Source organism: Boleophthalmus pectinirostris, unplaced genomic scaffold, assembly GCF_026225935.1.
Source record: "Boleophthalmus pectinirostris isolate CB_2022bp ecotype Guang Dong unplaced genomic scaffold, ASM2622593v1 HiC_scaffold_10, whole genome shotgun sequence".
In the NCBI taxonomy this organism is placed as follows: Eukaryota; Metazoa; Chordata; class Actinopteri; order Gobiiformes; family Gobiidae; genus Boleophthalmus; species Boleophthalmus pectinirostris.
The window spans coordinates 725,940-738,266 of record NW_026570971.1 but is presented as its reverse complement, the minus strand read 5'-3'; the positions used below and the strand labels follow the sequence as shown (position 1 = coordinate 738,266).

The following is a 12,327-nucleotide window of genomic DNA, read 5'->3' as shown; positions in this document are numbered from 1 at the left end:
GTGGAGTTTTTGTGCAGGAGGCTCAGGTGTGTCTCAGTGTCTGTGTCGCCCTCTGTTGTTCACTCGGTGTTTAAACTCTTACACAGTCGGTGTTGAAAAGTCGTTCTGTTGTTTTGTTTCTGAGCCTCGTTGGCGTCGTGTTTTTGGTTTCGTGGTTCGTCTCGGCGACGAGACGGACGAGTTTTTGTGTCTGAAAGTTTCTGGACTTTGTCATTTGGTGAAACAAACCTGATCCTGTGAAACATTTAACACAAAAATCTCTGCGTTTCTTTTCCAGTTTTATTTGTTTTATTTGCTGCTATATTAAAGTCATAATTGTTATTTTAAATGTAAAATATTCACATAAATAAAGTAAATCAGGTTTTGTAGATTCATTAGTGACGATTGAAAATACAGTTGGACAGTAAAAAGTTTAAAGTCGTTGTTTGTGATTCGGTCGAATTTTCTCCAAGTTTGTTTCAAAAGAAAAAACTGTTTTTTGTGTTTCAGTCGAACCGTCGCTCGGTGAAACTCTGATGTTACAGAAATTAGTCAGAAAAAGTTAATTTTGACATAAAATATGAATTTTTACATAAGAACTTAAATGTAAAGAGGGAAAAATGTTAATATGAGTTTTTCTCTTTTTATGAAAAAATTTGGCTTCAGAGTTAAAGTCGTATTTGGGCAAATTATGAAATTTATTTGTGGATCTGAGTTTGTGTTTTTCATCATTTTCAATAATATAAATTATTTTAATTTTTAACAATCAGTCTGTTGCACCAAATGACATTTTAAAGACGTCCCAGACTTTAAATACGACAAATGTTTGGGGTTTTTTTAGGGGCAAATACAAAATGATAAAAATTACACTTAAATAAACCAGAAAATCTAAACGTTTTGCTGCCGTTTTATTTTCATTTTTGAGCTTTTGAAAAGTGTAAAACGTCACTGATCCACACGCAGAGTTTTTATTGTTGATATAGATTTTGATTTGATTATTTCAGTGTTTTTGAGTCAAAACAGGAGAAAGAGTTTGAGTTTTGCTCCAGCTTCAGTTTCATCTTCCTTTTCTTTTCTTCTTCTTTTCCTGCTCCTCCTCTTTTTCTCTCTGCAGTTTTCTCCACGTTTAGTTTTATTTCGTTTTTCAGATCTCGTCTCGTCCTCGCGTCGTCCTCAGTGTCACTTCGATTTGTCCAAACTCCACTGATCTTTGATTTTCTCCGTCGTTTCTGTTCAAGTCTCTGGTGTCGTCGGTGATGATTCTTTAAACAGCTCAGAAAATCCACTGACGTTGAAATTTGTTCTTTCCAAAGAGCCAAATTATAAAAGTTAAACTGCAGAGAAAAAATCACACACAAAAAAAATCACAAAAGAATCACAAACGAATCACAGTTCATTTTTTTTTATCCTGATGAAATTTGAAGCTGGAGTTTCAGTCGACTCTGTTTATCTGAAGACGTTTGGAACGATGAGAACTTCTCCTGTCGTTCTCGACTCTGGGAATGTGAGAAAACAATAAAACCAAAGATTCAGCAGCAGCAGCAGCAGCGACGTCTCCACAACCTGCTGCTGAAACCTTTTTAATAAGTTAGAAAAATGATAAACACAAAAGAAAAGGACGTTTAAAAAGGAAACAAAAAAGAAACGAAACTATTTTCTCAGTTTTCCCAAATTTTATCAGACAAGAAAAGAATTTGACAAGAATAAAACCAGATTCAACACAGAATCTAAACCAGAACTAAACCAGGACTAAACCAGGTCTAAACCAGAACTAAACCAGAACTAAACCAGGTCTAAACCAGGTCTAAACCAGAACTAAACCAGGTCTAAACCAGGTCTTAACCAGGACTAAACCAGGTCTAAACCAGAACTAAACCAGGACTAAACCAGAACTAAACCAGGACTAAACCAGAACTAAACCAGGACTAAACCAGAACTAAACCAGGACTAAACCAGGACTAAACCAGAACTAAACCAGGAACTAAACAGGACTAAACCAGGAACTAAAGGTAAACTAAACAGGTCTAAACTAAACCAGGACTAAACTAAACCAGGACTAAACCAGGTCTAACCAGGACTAAAACCAGGTCTAAACCAGGACTAAACCAGGACTAAACCAGGTCTAAACCAGGTCTAAACCAGGACTAAACCAGGTCTAAACCAGGTCTAAACCAGGACTAAACAGGTCTAAACCAGGTCTAAACAAGGACTAAACCAGGTCTAAACCAGGTCTAAACCAGGACTAAACCAGGACTAAACCAGGTCTAAACCAGGTCTAAACCAGGACTAAACCAGGTCTAAACCAGGACTAAACCAGGTCTAAACCAGGTCTAAACCAGGACTAAACCAGGACTAAACCGGTCTAAACCAGGTCATGAAACCGTCAGACATTTGGAAACATGTGACAGCGACTTCCTCTGGGCTCTGAGAAAATGACCCAGTTTTCTTCATCTGGACGTCACTGTGTTCTTTATTTTTTCCTTTTACAAATGGCCTGTTTAGACCTGGTTTAGACCTGGTTTAGACCTGGTTTAGACCTGGTTTAGACCTGGTTTAGTCCTGGTTTAGTCCTGGTTTAGACCTGGTTTAGTCCTGGTTTAGACCTGGTTTAGTCCTGGTTTAGACCTGGTTTAGTCCTGGTTTAGTCCTGGTTTAGTCCTGGTTTAGACCTGGTTTAGTCCTGGTTTAGTTTTTAGACCTGGTTTAGACCTGGTTTTAGTCCTGGTTTAGACCTGGTTTAGACCTGGTTTAGTCCTGGTTTAGTCCTGGTTTAGATAACTAAACAAAGTGTTTTGGTGTAAATCTGCAGCTCCTGGTTTGTTCTTTTGGTCTTTTGGTCTTGTGGACTCGGGTTCAGCTGGTTGTAGTTTTGACTGTTTTGTGTCCTCCAGGAGGCGCCGGAGCAGCGCGGGGCTCACGCTGACAGCTTCAGGCGCACGGGCGGGACTCTAGGACTCTAACCTCCTGCTTCTGTCTCCTGCTTCACTAACACCTCCAAAACTTTTCTTGCAAGACTCTTCTAAGACTCTTCTAAAGCCTCCTGTGAAACTCCTCTGAAACTCCTCTGAAACTCCTGTGAAACTCCTGTGAAACTCCTGTGAAACTCCTGTGAAACTCCTGTGAAACTCCTGTGAAACTCCTGTGAAACTCCTGTGAAACTCCTGTGAGGCTCTTGTGTTCTGCTCAAACCTCTGTCCACTAAAGACGCTGAAAACTGCAAAAAAAAAAAAAAACACTTTCACAGCTTTTAAAATGACAAGAATTGTGGATTTTAATGATGATTTCAGACGTTTTGACTCCATGTATTGACATGTTACACTTATTTCACTGTTCAACCTCTGTTTGATGAACATTTGACACGGTTTAGTTTTTTTTTATTCACAAATTCTGAAGTTTTAAAAGTTTTACATAAAAACTGACAGTTTTGATCCACAGTGTTGAGTTAAAGGTGCAGAAGTTCTCAGATTAAAGCTTCAGTAGGGAATATTCAGGTGGGACTGTGGAGCATGGCTTCCTCCTCCAGAAAAGTTACACATTGCAACTTTAATTTGAGAAGATTTGATTTAATTGAACTGGTTTCAAGATTTAAATTTCTTCAGTTCATAAAACAAATCAGCAAAACAAGATTTTACTCACAAACTGTGATCGTAAACGAATCATGACTAAAGCTGCACTGTGTAACTTTTCTAGTTTCTAGTCCGTCACCTGTTTGTTTCCATGGAGACGTCGCTGTTCTGTCTGGAATGTTCCACAGTGTGACTTTAAACAGCTCCACTTTACATTGATTCAACCACAGGAGGTTTTATGTCTCAAAAACACCTGGAGAAATCGACACTGTGACTTTGACTGTAGGAGGAGGGTCGCCTCTCCACAGATCTGACCTGGAACCTGCTCTGGTCTGGTCTGTTTAATGCCGCACTGTGGAACCTTCCAGACAAAGAGAGAACGTCTCTGTGGAGAAAAATGTTTGACTTTAAAAAAGCCCAAATGTGAATCTTGTGCTTCTGTTTTTGAGCTTCAGTTTTTCTCGGTGGGAAACGAGACAAATTTGGTTAAAAATCTCAAAATGTAAAGTTGAGAAATTTGTGATGATCTGTGTTTTTGTATCAGATCAGACAAATATTTAAAAATAAAACCTTAAAAACCTAAGACAAAGATGGAAAAGGTTAAATAAATCTGCAGTTTTCAGCAGAAATAAACCGTCTTCTTCTTCTACTGAAGGAAAAACACAAGTGTCGATGATGTTTTTGTTGTTGTTGTTGTTAAATGTTTTTGTGGTGCAGCCGTAAAAACTTTAACCACCTGACGAGAGGGTCACTGGTTCAAGTCTCAGCACCAGGGAAAATTCTTTAGGTTTTTTTTTACCATCAGCCCAAAACCTGCACAGGAAACCAAATCCTTTAAATCTGCGTCAAATGAGTCAGATTTCCTTTTTCTATAATAATTTTACATTTTAGAACATGAATAAATAATAATAATTAACAATTAATAATAATAATAAAAGTCCCAGTGTGTTTTGTGGACTTTGTTTTTCTGGACCTAATTCTCCAAAGATCACGAAAGCAATAAATATTTAAAAACTCTCAACTTTAAAATCTTTTTTTTTTTAATCAGTTTAAGTTGAATGTTTTTTTTATAAATCAGGGTTTTTCCTCGAATGTTTTTATCACGGTTTAGAACCGGGTCTTTTACTGTGAAGCTGAAACTGTATCGAACATTTTGCTTAAAAATTTGTCGCAACAATCGAGAAATAATTTAGAATTTTTGGAGAATTTCTGAATCTGTTTGTTTGTCAGTACAATTCTTACACTTTTATTTACTGTTTAAAGTCTCTGTACTCGTTGTAATGTCGAGTTTCGTTGCTGCTGCTTCAGTTTTTCCTCTTGAATGTTTCGTTTTTTCTTGAATGTTTCGTTTTTTCTTGAATGTTTCGTTTTTTCTTGAATGTTTCGTTTTTTCTTGAATGTTTCGTTTTTTCGCTCTTTTCTGATCTTTGTTTTTTGCCTTGAAGAGATTGTTCCTGCTTTTGTTTCTCCATCTAGCTCATATTTATTTACTATTTATTTTAATAGAACCATGTTTGTTTTATTTATGCATTAAATTAAGATTTATTTTTGTAGCAGAGACGCCGAGTCATATTTTTATATTTTATTTAATTTTTATTTATTTGTAGTTGTCATCACGGATCCTTTTTGTCATAGAAAAGCCAAACTGAATAAATAAAACTGATAAAAATGCACAACTTTGTCTTTTTTTTTTTTTTGTAGTAGACGTTTTAAAATCTAAAAGAATCTCTGAATCTGAGAAAATGACACAATTAATAAATAAATCTCCTAAATATTCATATCATTTTTTGCTTCTGTACATATTTTTTACAGATAAAATACAAACTGTTTTTATCTATGAGCATTTTTCAATCAGAATTTAAAGCTTCACTGTGTAACTTTCTGTTTGTGGGTTCATCACCTGTTTGTTTCCATGGAGACGTCACTGTTCTGTCTGGAATGTTCCTCAGTGTGACTTTAAACTTTACCTTTATTCAGTCACAGGAGGTTTTATGTCTCAAAAACACCTCGAAAAACAAACACTGTGAGTGAGCGGCATCGCCTCTCCACAGATCTGACCTGGAACACCGTCTGGTTTGGTCTCCATGGAGATAGAAAGGTTTAAAGCCACACTCTGGAACATTCCCTACGAAGCAACAACATCTCCATGGAGAAAAGCGTCTGATGGAGCCTCCACCAGAAAAGTTCCACAGTGCAGCTTTAAGACAATTTTATAAGATAAAGTTTTGTGTTTTAAAATTTTAGTGTTTTTATAGTTTAGTGTTTTAAGGTTTTTTTTTAGGTTTTTGTGTTTTTACAGTTTTGTGTTTTTGGCTCTGATTGAGTTTGTGATTTTGTTTGTGATTTAGTTTGTGACTGAGTTTATTATTTAATTTATGATTTAGTTTGTGACTGAGTTTGTGATTTAATTTGTGATTTAGTTTGTGACTGAGTTTGTGATTTAATTTGTGATTTAGTTTGTGATTTAGTTTGTGATTTAGTTTGTGACTGAGTTTATTATTTAATTTATGATTTAGTTTGTGACTGAGTTTGTGATTTAGTTTGTGACTGAGTTTGTGATTTAATTTGTGATTTAAGTTTGTGATTTAGTTTGTGACTGAGTTTGTGATTTAGTTTGTGATTTAATTTATGATTTAGTTTGTGACTAAGTTTGTGATTTAATTTGTGATTTAGTTTGTGATTTAGTTTGTGACTGAGTTTATTATTTAATTTATGATTTAGTTTGTGACTGAGTTTGTGATTTAGTTTGTGATTTAGTTTGTGACTGAGTTTGTGATTTAGTTTGTGATTTAATTTATGATTTAGTTTGTGACTAAGTTTGTGATTTAGTTTGTGATTTAGTTTGTGATTTAAGTTTGTGATTTAGTTTGTGACTGAGTTTGTGATTTAGTTTGTGATTTAAGTTTGTGATTTAGTTTGTGATTTAGTTTGTGATTTAGTTTGTGACTGAGTTTGTGATTTAGTTTGTGATTTAGTTTGTGATTTAGTTTGTGATTTAGTTTGTGATTTAGTTTGTGATTTAGTTTGTGATTTAAGTTTGTGATTTAGTTTGTGATTTAGTTTGTGACTGAGTTTGTGACTGAGTTTGTGATTTAGTTTGTGATTAGTTTGTGACTGAGTTTGTGATTTAGTTTGTGATTTAGTTTGTGATTTAGTTTGTGACTGAGTTTGTGATTTAGTTTGTGATTTAGTTTGTGATTTAAGTTTGTGATTTAGTTTGTGACTGAGTTTGTGACTGAGTTTGTGACTGAGTTTGTGACTGAGTTTGTGACGTTTGTGTTGTGTTGTGGTGGGTTTCAGGACGGCGAGAGGAAGATGAGGGCGATGGAGGAGAGGATGAGGGAGATCGAAACGTCGCTGCACAACGTCAAACTTCTGCTCAAGGAAAAAGTGGCTCAGCTCAAAGATCAGGTCTGGACAAAGAGTTCAACTCCGTCTGCTCCTCTCACCTTCTCACCTTCTGACCTTCTGACCTTCTGTTTGTCGTTATATTTTTATGTCTATTTGTTGTTTCATTTGGCAGAAAAGTTAAAAAACAAACAAACATTGAAATGAAGTTTTAATCTTTGACAGAAACGAGCAAGAATCAAAAGTCACGTTCAGGTAAAAAAGAGCTGAACATTAAACTCTGACCTGTCGGCTCTAAAGTTCCTGGTTTGATTCCCAGAGTTCAATTTTTATTTTTATTTTTTAAAATATTAAGTTAAATCAGTCTAAACATGCACAAGAATGACAAAATAAGCACTGGAAATGAAATGAAATACATAAAAGTGAAAGTACAACAGGTTAGACCAAATATTTCACCAAAACACACTTTATATTTAAGATTTGACTGAAGATTTTGCAAGAATTACAAGAAAACACATTTTTTTATTGAAATCATGTTTAAAATGTCAGAAAAATTTGATTTATAAATATAAATAAAAAACAGAAAATGAACGCTCGACTTCCTGTAATTTCCAACATATTTTTAAACTTTTCTTTACAAACTGATTCTGAGTTGAAAAAACATTCAATCATTTATATTTACAACAGGTTTTTTAGCACCAAATTAAATAAGTAAATTAAAGAATTATCAAAACCTCCAGTGCATAAAAAAAAAAGAACAAAACTGGGCAGAAAAAAACAAATCCAGTGTATTTTTGATGCTTTTAGTTTATTTATTGGAGCTCCTCCTCGCTGTTCGTTTTTGCAGATTTTGTTTGTGACTCGAGTCTTTTGTCTTTCAGCTTCATAAAAACGGAAAAGCCGACGTCCTGATCAAAGATCTGTACCTGGAGAACGACGAGCTCCTCAAAGCTCTGGAGGTGACGGAGCAGCGCCACAAAATCTCCGAGAAGAAAAACTACCTGCTGGAGGAAAAGATCTCCAGTCTGACCAAAATCCTGCGCGACCTGAGTCCGTCCAACCTGCCCACGCTGCAGCACCACTTCAGCTGCTCCTGACTCCACAAACACTCACACCTTTCATCAAATACCAGTGTTTTTTATTTACTTTTATCATCCCAACTCGGGCGGCACAATATCAGACACAGGTCACATTTATCACCGAACAATAAAAACACTGCTATGTTTTTATTTGTTTTCTGGAACATTTTCAGATCGTCGAATGTTCCCGTCTTTCTGTCATCGAACTGCACTGGGCAAATATTTGAGATTTGAACTTTGACAAACACCAGAGTCGCTCCCGTCAAACGCACAAACACAAAACTACACAGAAACTGTCAGTCGTTTTTGCTGCAGTTTCGTTTGTGCTGTTTTAGTTTTGGAAATATTAACGATTCTTTTAGGTCAAACTGGAAGCTTCAAATGCAACATGGAGTCAGTCGTTTGTGTTTCGTTTTTTCTGTAAAGTTCAATTTGTGTGATTTTGGTTTTTAAGATCTGAACAGTTTTATTTTGGGACAATAGCGCCCCCTAGTGCCTCTGCTCAGGTTCATTTGTCTCCAGCTCGAGATCAGGAATCAGAAAACACCAGACGATTCACAAAAACTCCAGAAGTGCAACGAGTTCAGGCTCCGGCCAATCAGAGAAGAGACAGACATTCTGTGTTGGTTATGATTCCCCAGATCCTCGAGGATTTAAACCAGAACAAAGAGAATGTTTGGTGAATTTGATCTCGGGGAAAGACGTTATTGTTCTTCTTCCTTCAGGATTTGGAGCTTTACAAACGTCACGACCAAACAGCAGCGACTGGTTCAATAAAAAAAGTCCCGTCTCCTGTCGAGTGAACGAATCCTAATGCTGCAGGTCACACGGTTTCCACCAAGTGAAACCAGCTCATGAATCAGACTGATCGTCCAGATCCTCAAAATGTGAAACAGCCTCAAAACAACAGAAAATTAAACCAATCGTTTGTGTTGTTTTGTGTGTCTGTTTTTCATTTGTGTGATTTTATTTATCAAATGATTCATGATTATTTTTGTGTAAATTATATTTTGTTCATTTGTGTTTATGTGACTTTAACAAAACTCCACAAAAACTCGTGAAGAGAAACGACCTGAGGCTGTGGAAAAGTTCAGTCAGATCAACACAAATGAACAAAATATAATTTACACAAAATAATACATTTTTTAGAAATAAACTCACACAAATAAAAAAATACAAATGTTTGATTAAATTTTCTGTTGTTTTGAGGCAGTTTCACATTTTGACTCATCGACCCAAAATAAAACTGTTCATGTTTTAAGAACCAGAATCACAAACTGAAGTTTCTGCAGCACAAACAGATGATGTGTTTGTTTTTTTGTGTAGTTTTGTTGTTTGTGTTTGACGACTTCACTGAGGCGTGTTTAAAACAGGTCACCACTCCACAGATCTGACCTGTAATTCATGGTTATATTTTATTATGTTTAAATCCAAACGTCCTGATTCACTTTGACGCTGTTGTTTTCTCCTTTTAAATGTTTTAAATCTTTTAAATGTTTTAAATTTGCACATTTTGAATCTGTGTCTTTGTTTTTTCAAACGTCTCTTTTAAACCAAACACAAGCCTTTGTGTTTGTGACGTCAAATCATGGAAGTTGAAGCTTTAATATAAAACACAACCTGAAGTGAAAAAGCCAAAGATTTTTATTTATACTGAATGTTTCAAGACTCTGTGTCTCTGTGTCTGTGTCTCTGTGTTTGTGTCTCTGTGTTTGTGTCTCTGTCTTTGTGTCTCTGTGTTTGTGTCTCTGTGTTTGTGTCTTTGTGTCTGTGTTTGTGTCTCTGTGTTTGTGTCTCTGTGTCTGTGTCTCTGTGTTTGTGTCTCTGTGTCTGTGTCTCTGTGTTTGTGTCTCTGTGTCTGTGTCTCTGTGTTTGTGTCTCTGTGTCTGTGTCTCTGTGTCTGTGTCTGTGTCTCTGTGTTTGTGTCTCTGTGTTTGTGTCTGTGTCTCTGTGTTTGTGTGTCTCTCTGTGTTTGTGTCTCTGTGTCTGTGTCTCTGTGTTTGTGTCTCTGTGTCTGTGTCTCTGTGTTTGTGTCTCTGTGTCTGTGTCTCTGTGTCTGTGTTTGTGTCTCTGTGTGTGTCTCTGTGTCTCTGTGTCTCTGTGTCTCTGTGTCTCTGTGTCTCTGTGTCTGTGTCTCTGTGTCTGTGTCTCTGTGTTTGTGTCTCTGTGAAGTTCTGATGAAAGTTTGAATGTTTTAAATTGAAGTAAACTGCTGCTGCTGCTTCTGGAAACACTGTGACGCTGATAATAAAGAAACGGCTTTAAATGTTCAAGTTTTGATGTTTTGTGTAACTGCAGCTGCGACTTTATTCAGAACAAAATTTAAAAACAACAAAGTGCAAAAGAACAGAAATAAAAACTGTAAAAACAATAAAACGACATGAATAAAAACTGAAAATAATCAAATGTCGACGTCTCAAACTGTCAAAGGCCAAAGTCTAAACAAGTGTGTTAAAGTCTAAACCTTTAGTCCTGGTTTAGTCCTGGTTTAGTCCTGGTTTAGACCTGGTTTAGTCCTGGTTTAGTCCTGGTTTAGTCCTGGTTTAGACCTGGTTTAGTCCTGGTTTAGTCCTGGTTTAGTCCTGGTTTAGTCCTGGTTTAGTCCTGGTTTAGTCCTGGTTTAGTCCTGGTTTAGTCCTGGTTTAGTCCTGGTTTAGACCTGGTTTAGTCCTTGTTCCCTCTGGTCACGTGGACCTTTGTCCTTGACCTTTGACCTCTGATGAACGTCCAGACGAATGTTCAGTGGTGAAAATCTCGACAACACACAACACACACACACACACACACACACACACACACACACACACACACACACACACACACACACACACACACACACACACACACACACACACACACACACACACACACACACACACACACACACACACACACACACACACACACACAACACACACATACAACACACACACTCGACAGCTGAGGCTAAAAACAGAACAAAACATTTCAGTCACTTCAGGCGTCCACAGCCCCACACGACCTGTTCAACACACACACACACACACACACACACACACAACACACACACAACACACACAACACACACACACAACACACAACACTGACACAGACACTGACACTGACACTGACACTGACACGTCCATGAGGTCTGTTCTATTCTGTCTGTTTCATGTCTGTTTCTTGTTGTAGATCAGAGACGACAGATTTTTGAGCAAATTTTTGACATTTTGCTCAAAGTTTTAGGAAAAATTGATTCTTTTCATTGACTGGAGCTGGAGCTGAGACTCTTTAATCAGACTTTATAATTACACCTTAATTACTTCATTATAAGAATGTAATTAATGATGAACTAATTATCAGTTTATTAAAAATTATTCAAATTGATTCCTGTGACCTCTTGGACAAAGCTCAGATTTTATATTTTTTGATTTATTTTTCTGGTTTATTTTGGTGTGTACATTTACATTTATATAGTTATGTCTCTTTTGTTTTTTTTTGTTTTTTTCACTATTTATTTAGAATTTTTTATTTTATTTTTTATTATATTTTTTTTGTTTGTTTAATTTTCTTTCTCCTGTCACATGACAAAAACTGGAGGGTTAAAATTTCAGGGTAAAATATTTCAGAGTTGTTTTTAACACAATTTTTTTTATTTTAACAATCTGAAACTTAAATGGGGGTTCGAGTTGATACCATTAAAGTTATTTATTTTAATGTTTTGTTTTGTTTTTTCTAATTATTCCAGTCCAATCCAACTTTATTTGTATAGCATGTTTTACATGTTTAAAAAATAAATAAATGCAGAATTATGTTTAATAAAGACATTCATAGAAAAATAAATAAAATAATAATAATAATAATAAAATCAATGAACAAAAACAATAAAATCAATACATAAAAGCAGTACTAAAAAATAAAATAGATAAAAACTATAAATAAATAAAAGACACAGATTATTGCTCTATGTAAATATCTGTAAAGTTCATCATTTTGGATTTTTTAAAAACAGGTTTGGGTGAATTTAATTTTTTCTTCTTCCTGCTCCTTTGACAAATGTGCTTTTCTGTTGTTTTTGTTGTGTGATTATTGTTTCTCTCTTGGCACTTTTTTGTGGTGGTGTTTGTGTTAGTTTTCTGGGTTTTTTTCTGTTTTTTTTTTTTTTTTTCTTTTTTGTTTGTTTTTTATGTTTTGTTTATACTTTTTTGTGTTTCTTTTGTTTTGTTTTTATTTTTTTTGTTTTGCTTTGTTTTTTGTTTAGTCTTTTTCCTTTTTCTTTTTTTTCTGTTTTCTGTTTTGTTTTTGTGTTTGTTGTTTTTGTTTAGTCTTTTTTCTTTTGTTTTTTTGTTTTTGTTGTTTTGTTTTTTATTCTTTTT

General features: G+C 35.3%; 1 protein-coding gene across 1 annotated transcript in view; it reads left to right on the top strand.

Annotated features, from left to right (window-relative positions):
• Positions 1–10,037, top strand: part of nin (ninein (GSK3B interacting protein)) — a 69,307-nt gene extending 59,270 nt beyond the window's left edge. The window contains exons 29-30 of the mRNA XM_055159172.1: positions 6,846–6,956; positions 7,775–10,037. Of these exons, the coding sequence (XP_055015147.1) occupies positions 6,846–6,956; positions 7,775–7,990 (327 nt within the window). The 3' untranslated portion in view covers positions 7,991–10,037. The remainder of the gene's footprint in view (positions 1–6,845; positions 6,957–7,774) is intronic.
• Positions 10,038–12,327: the final 2,290 nt, after the last annotated feature.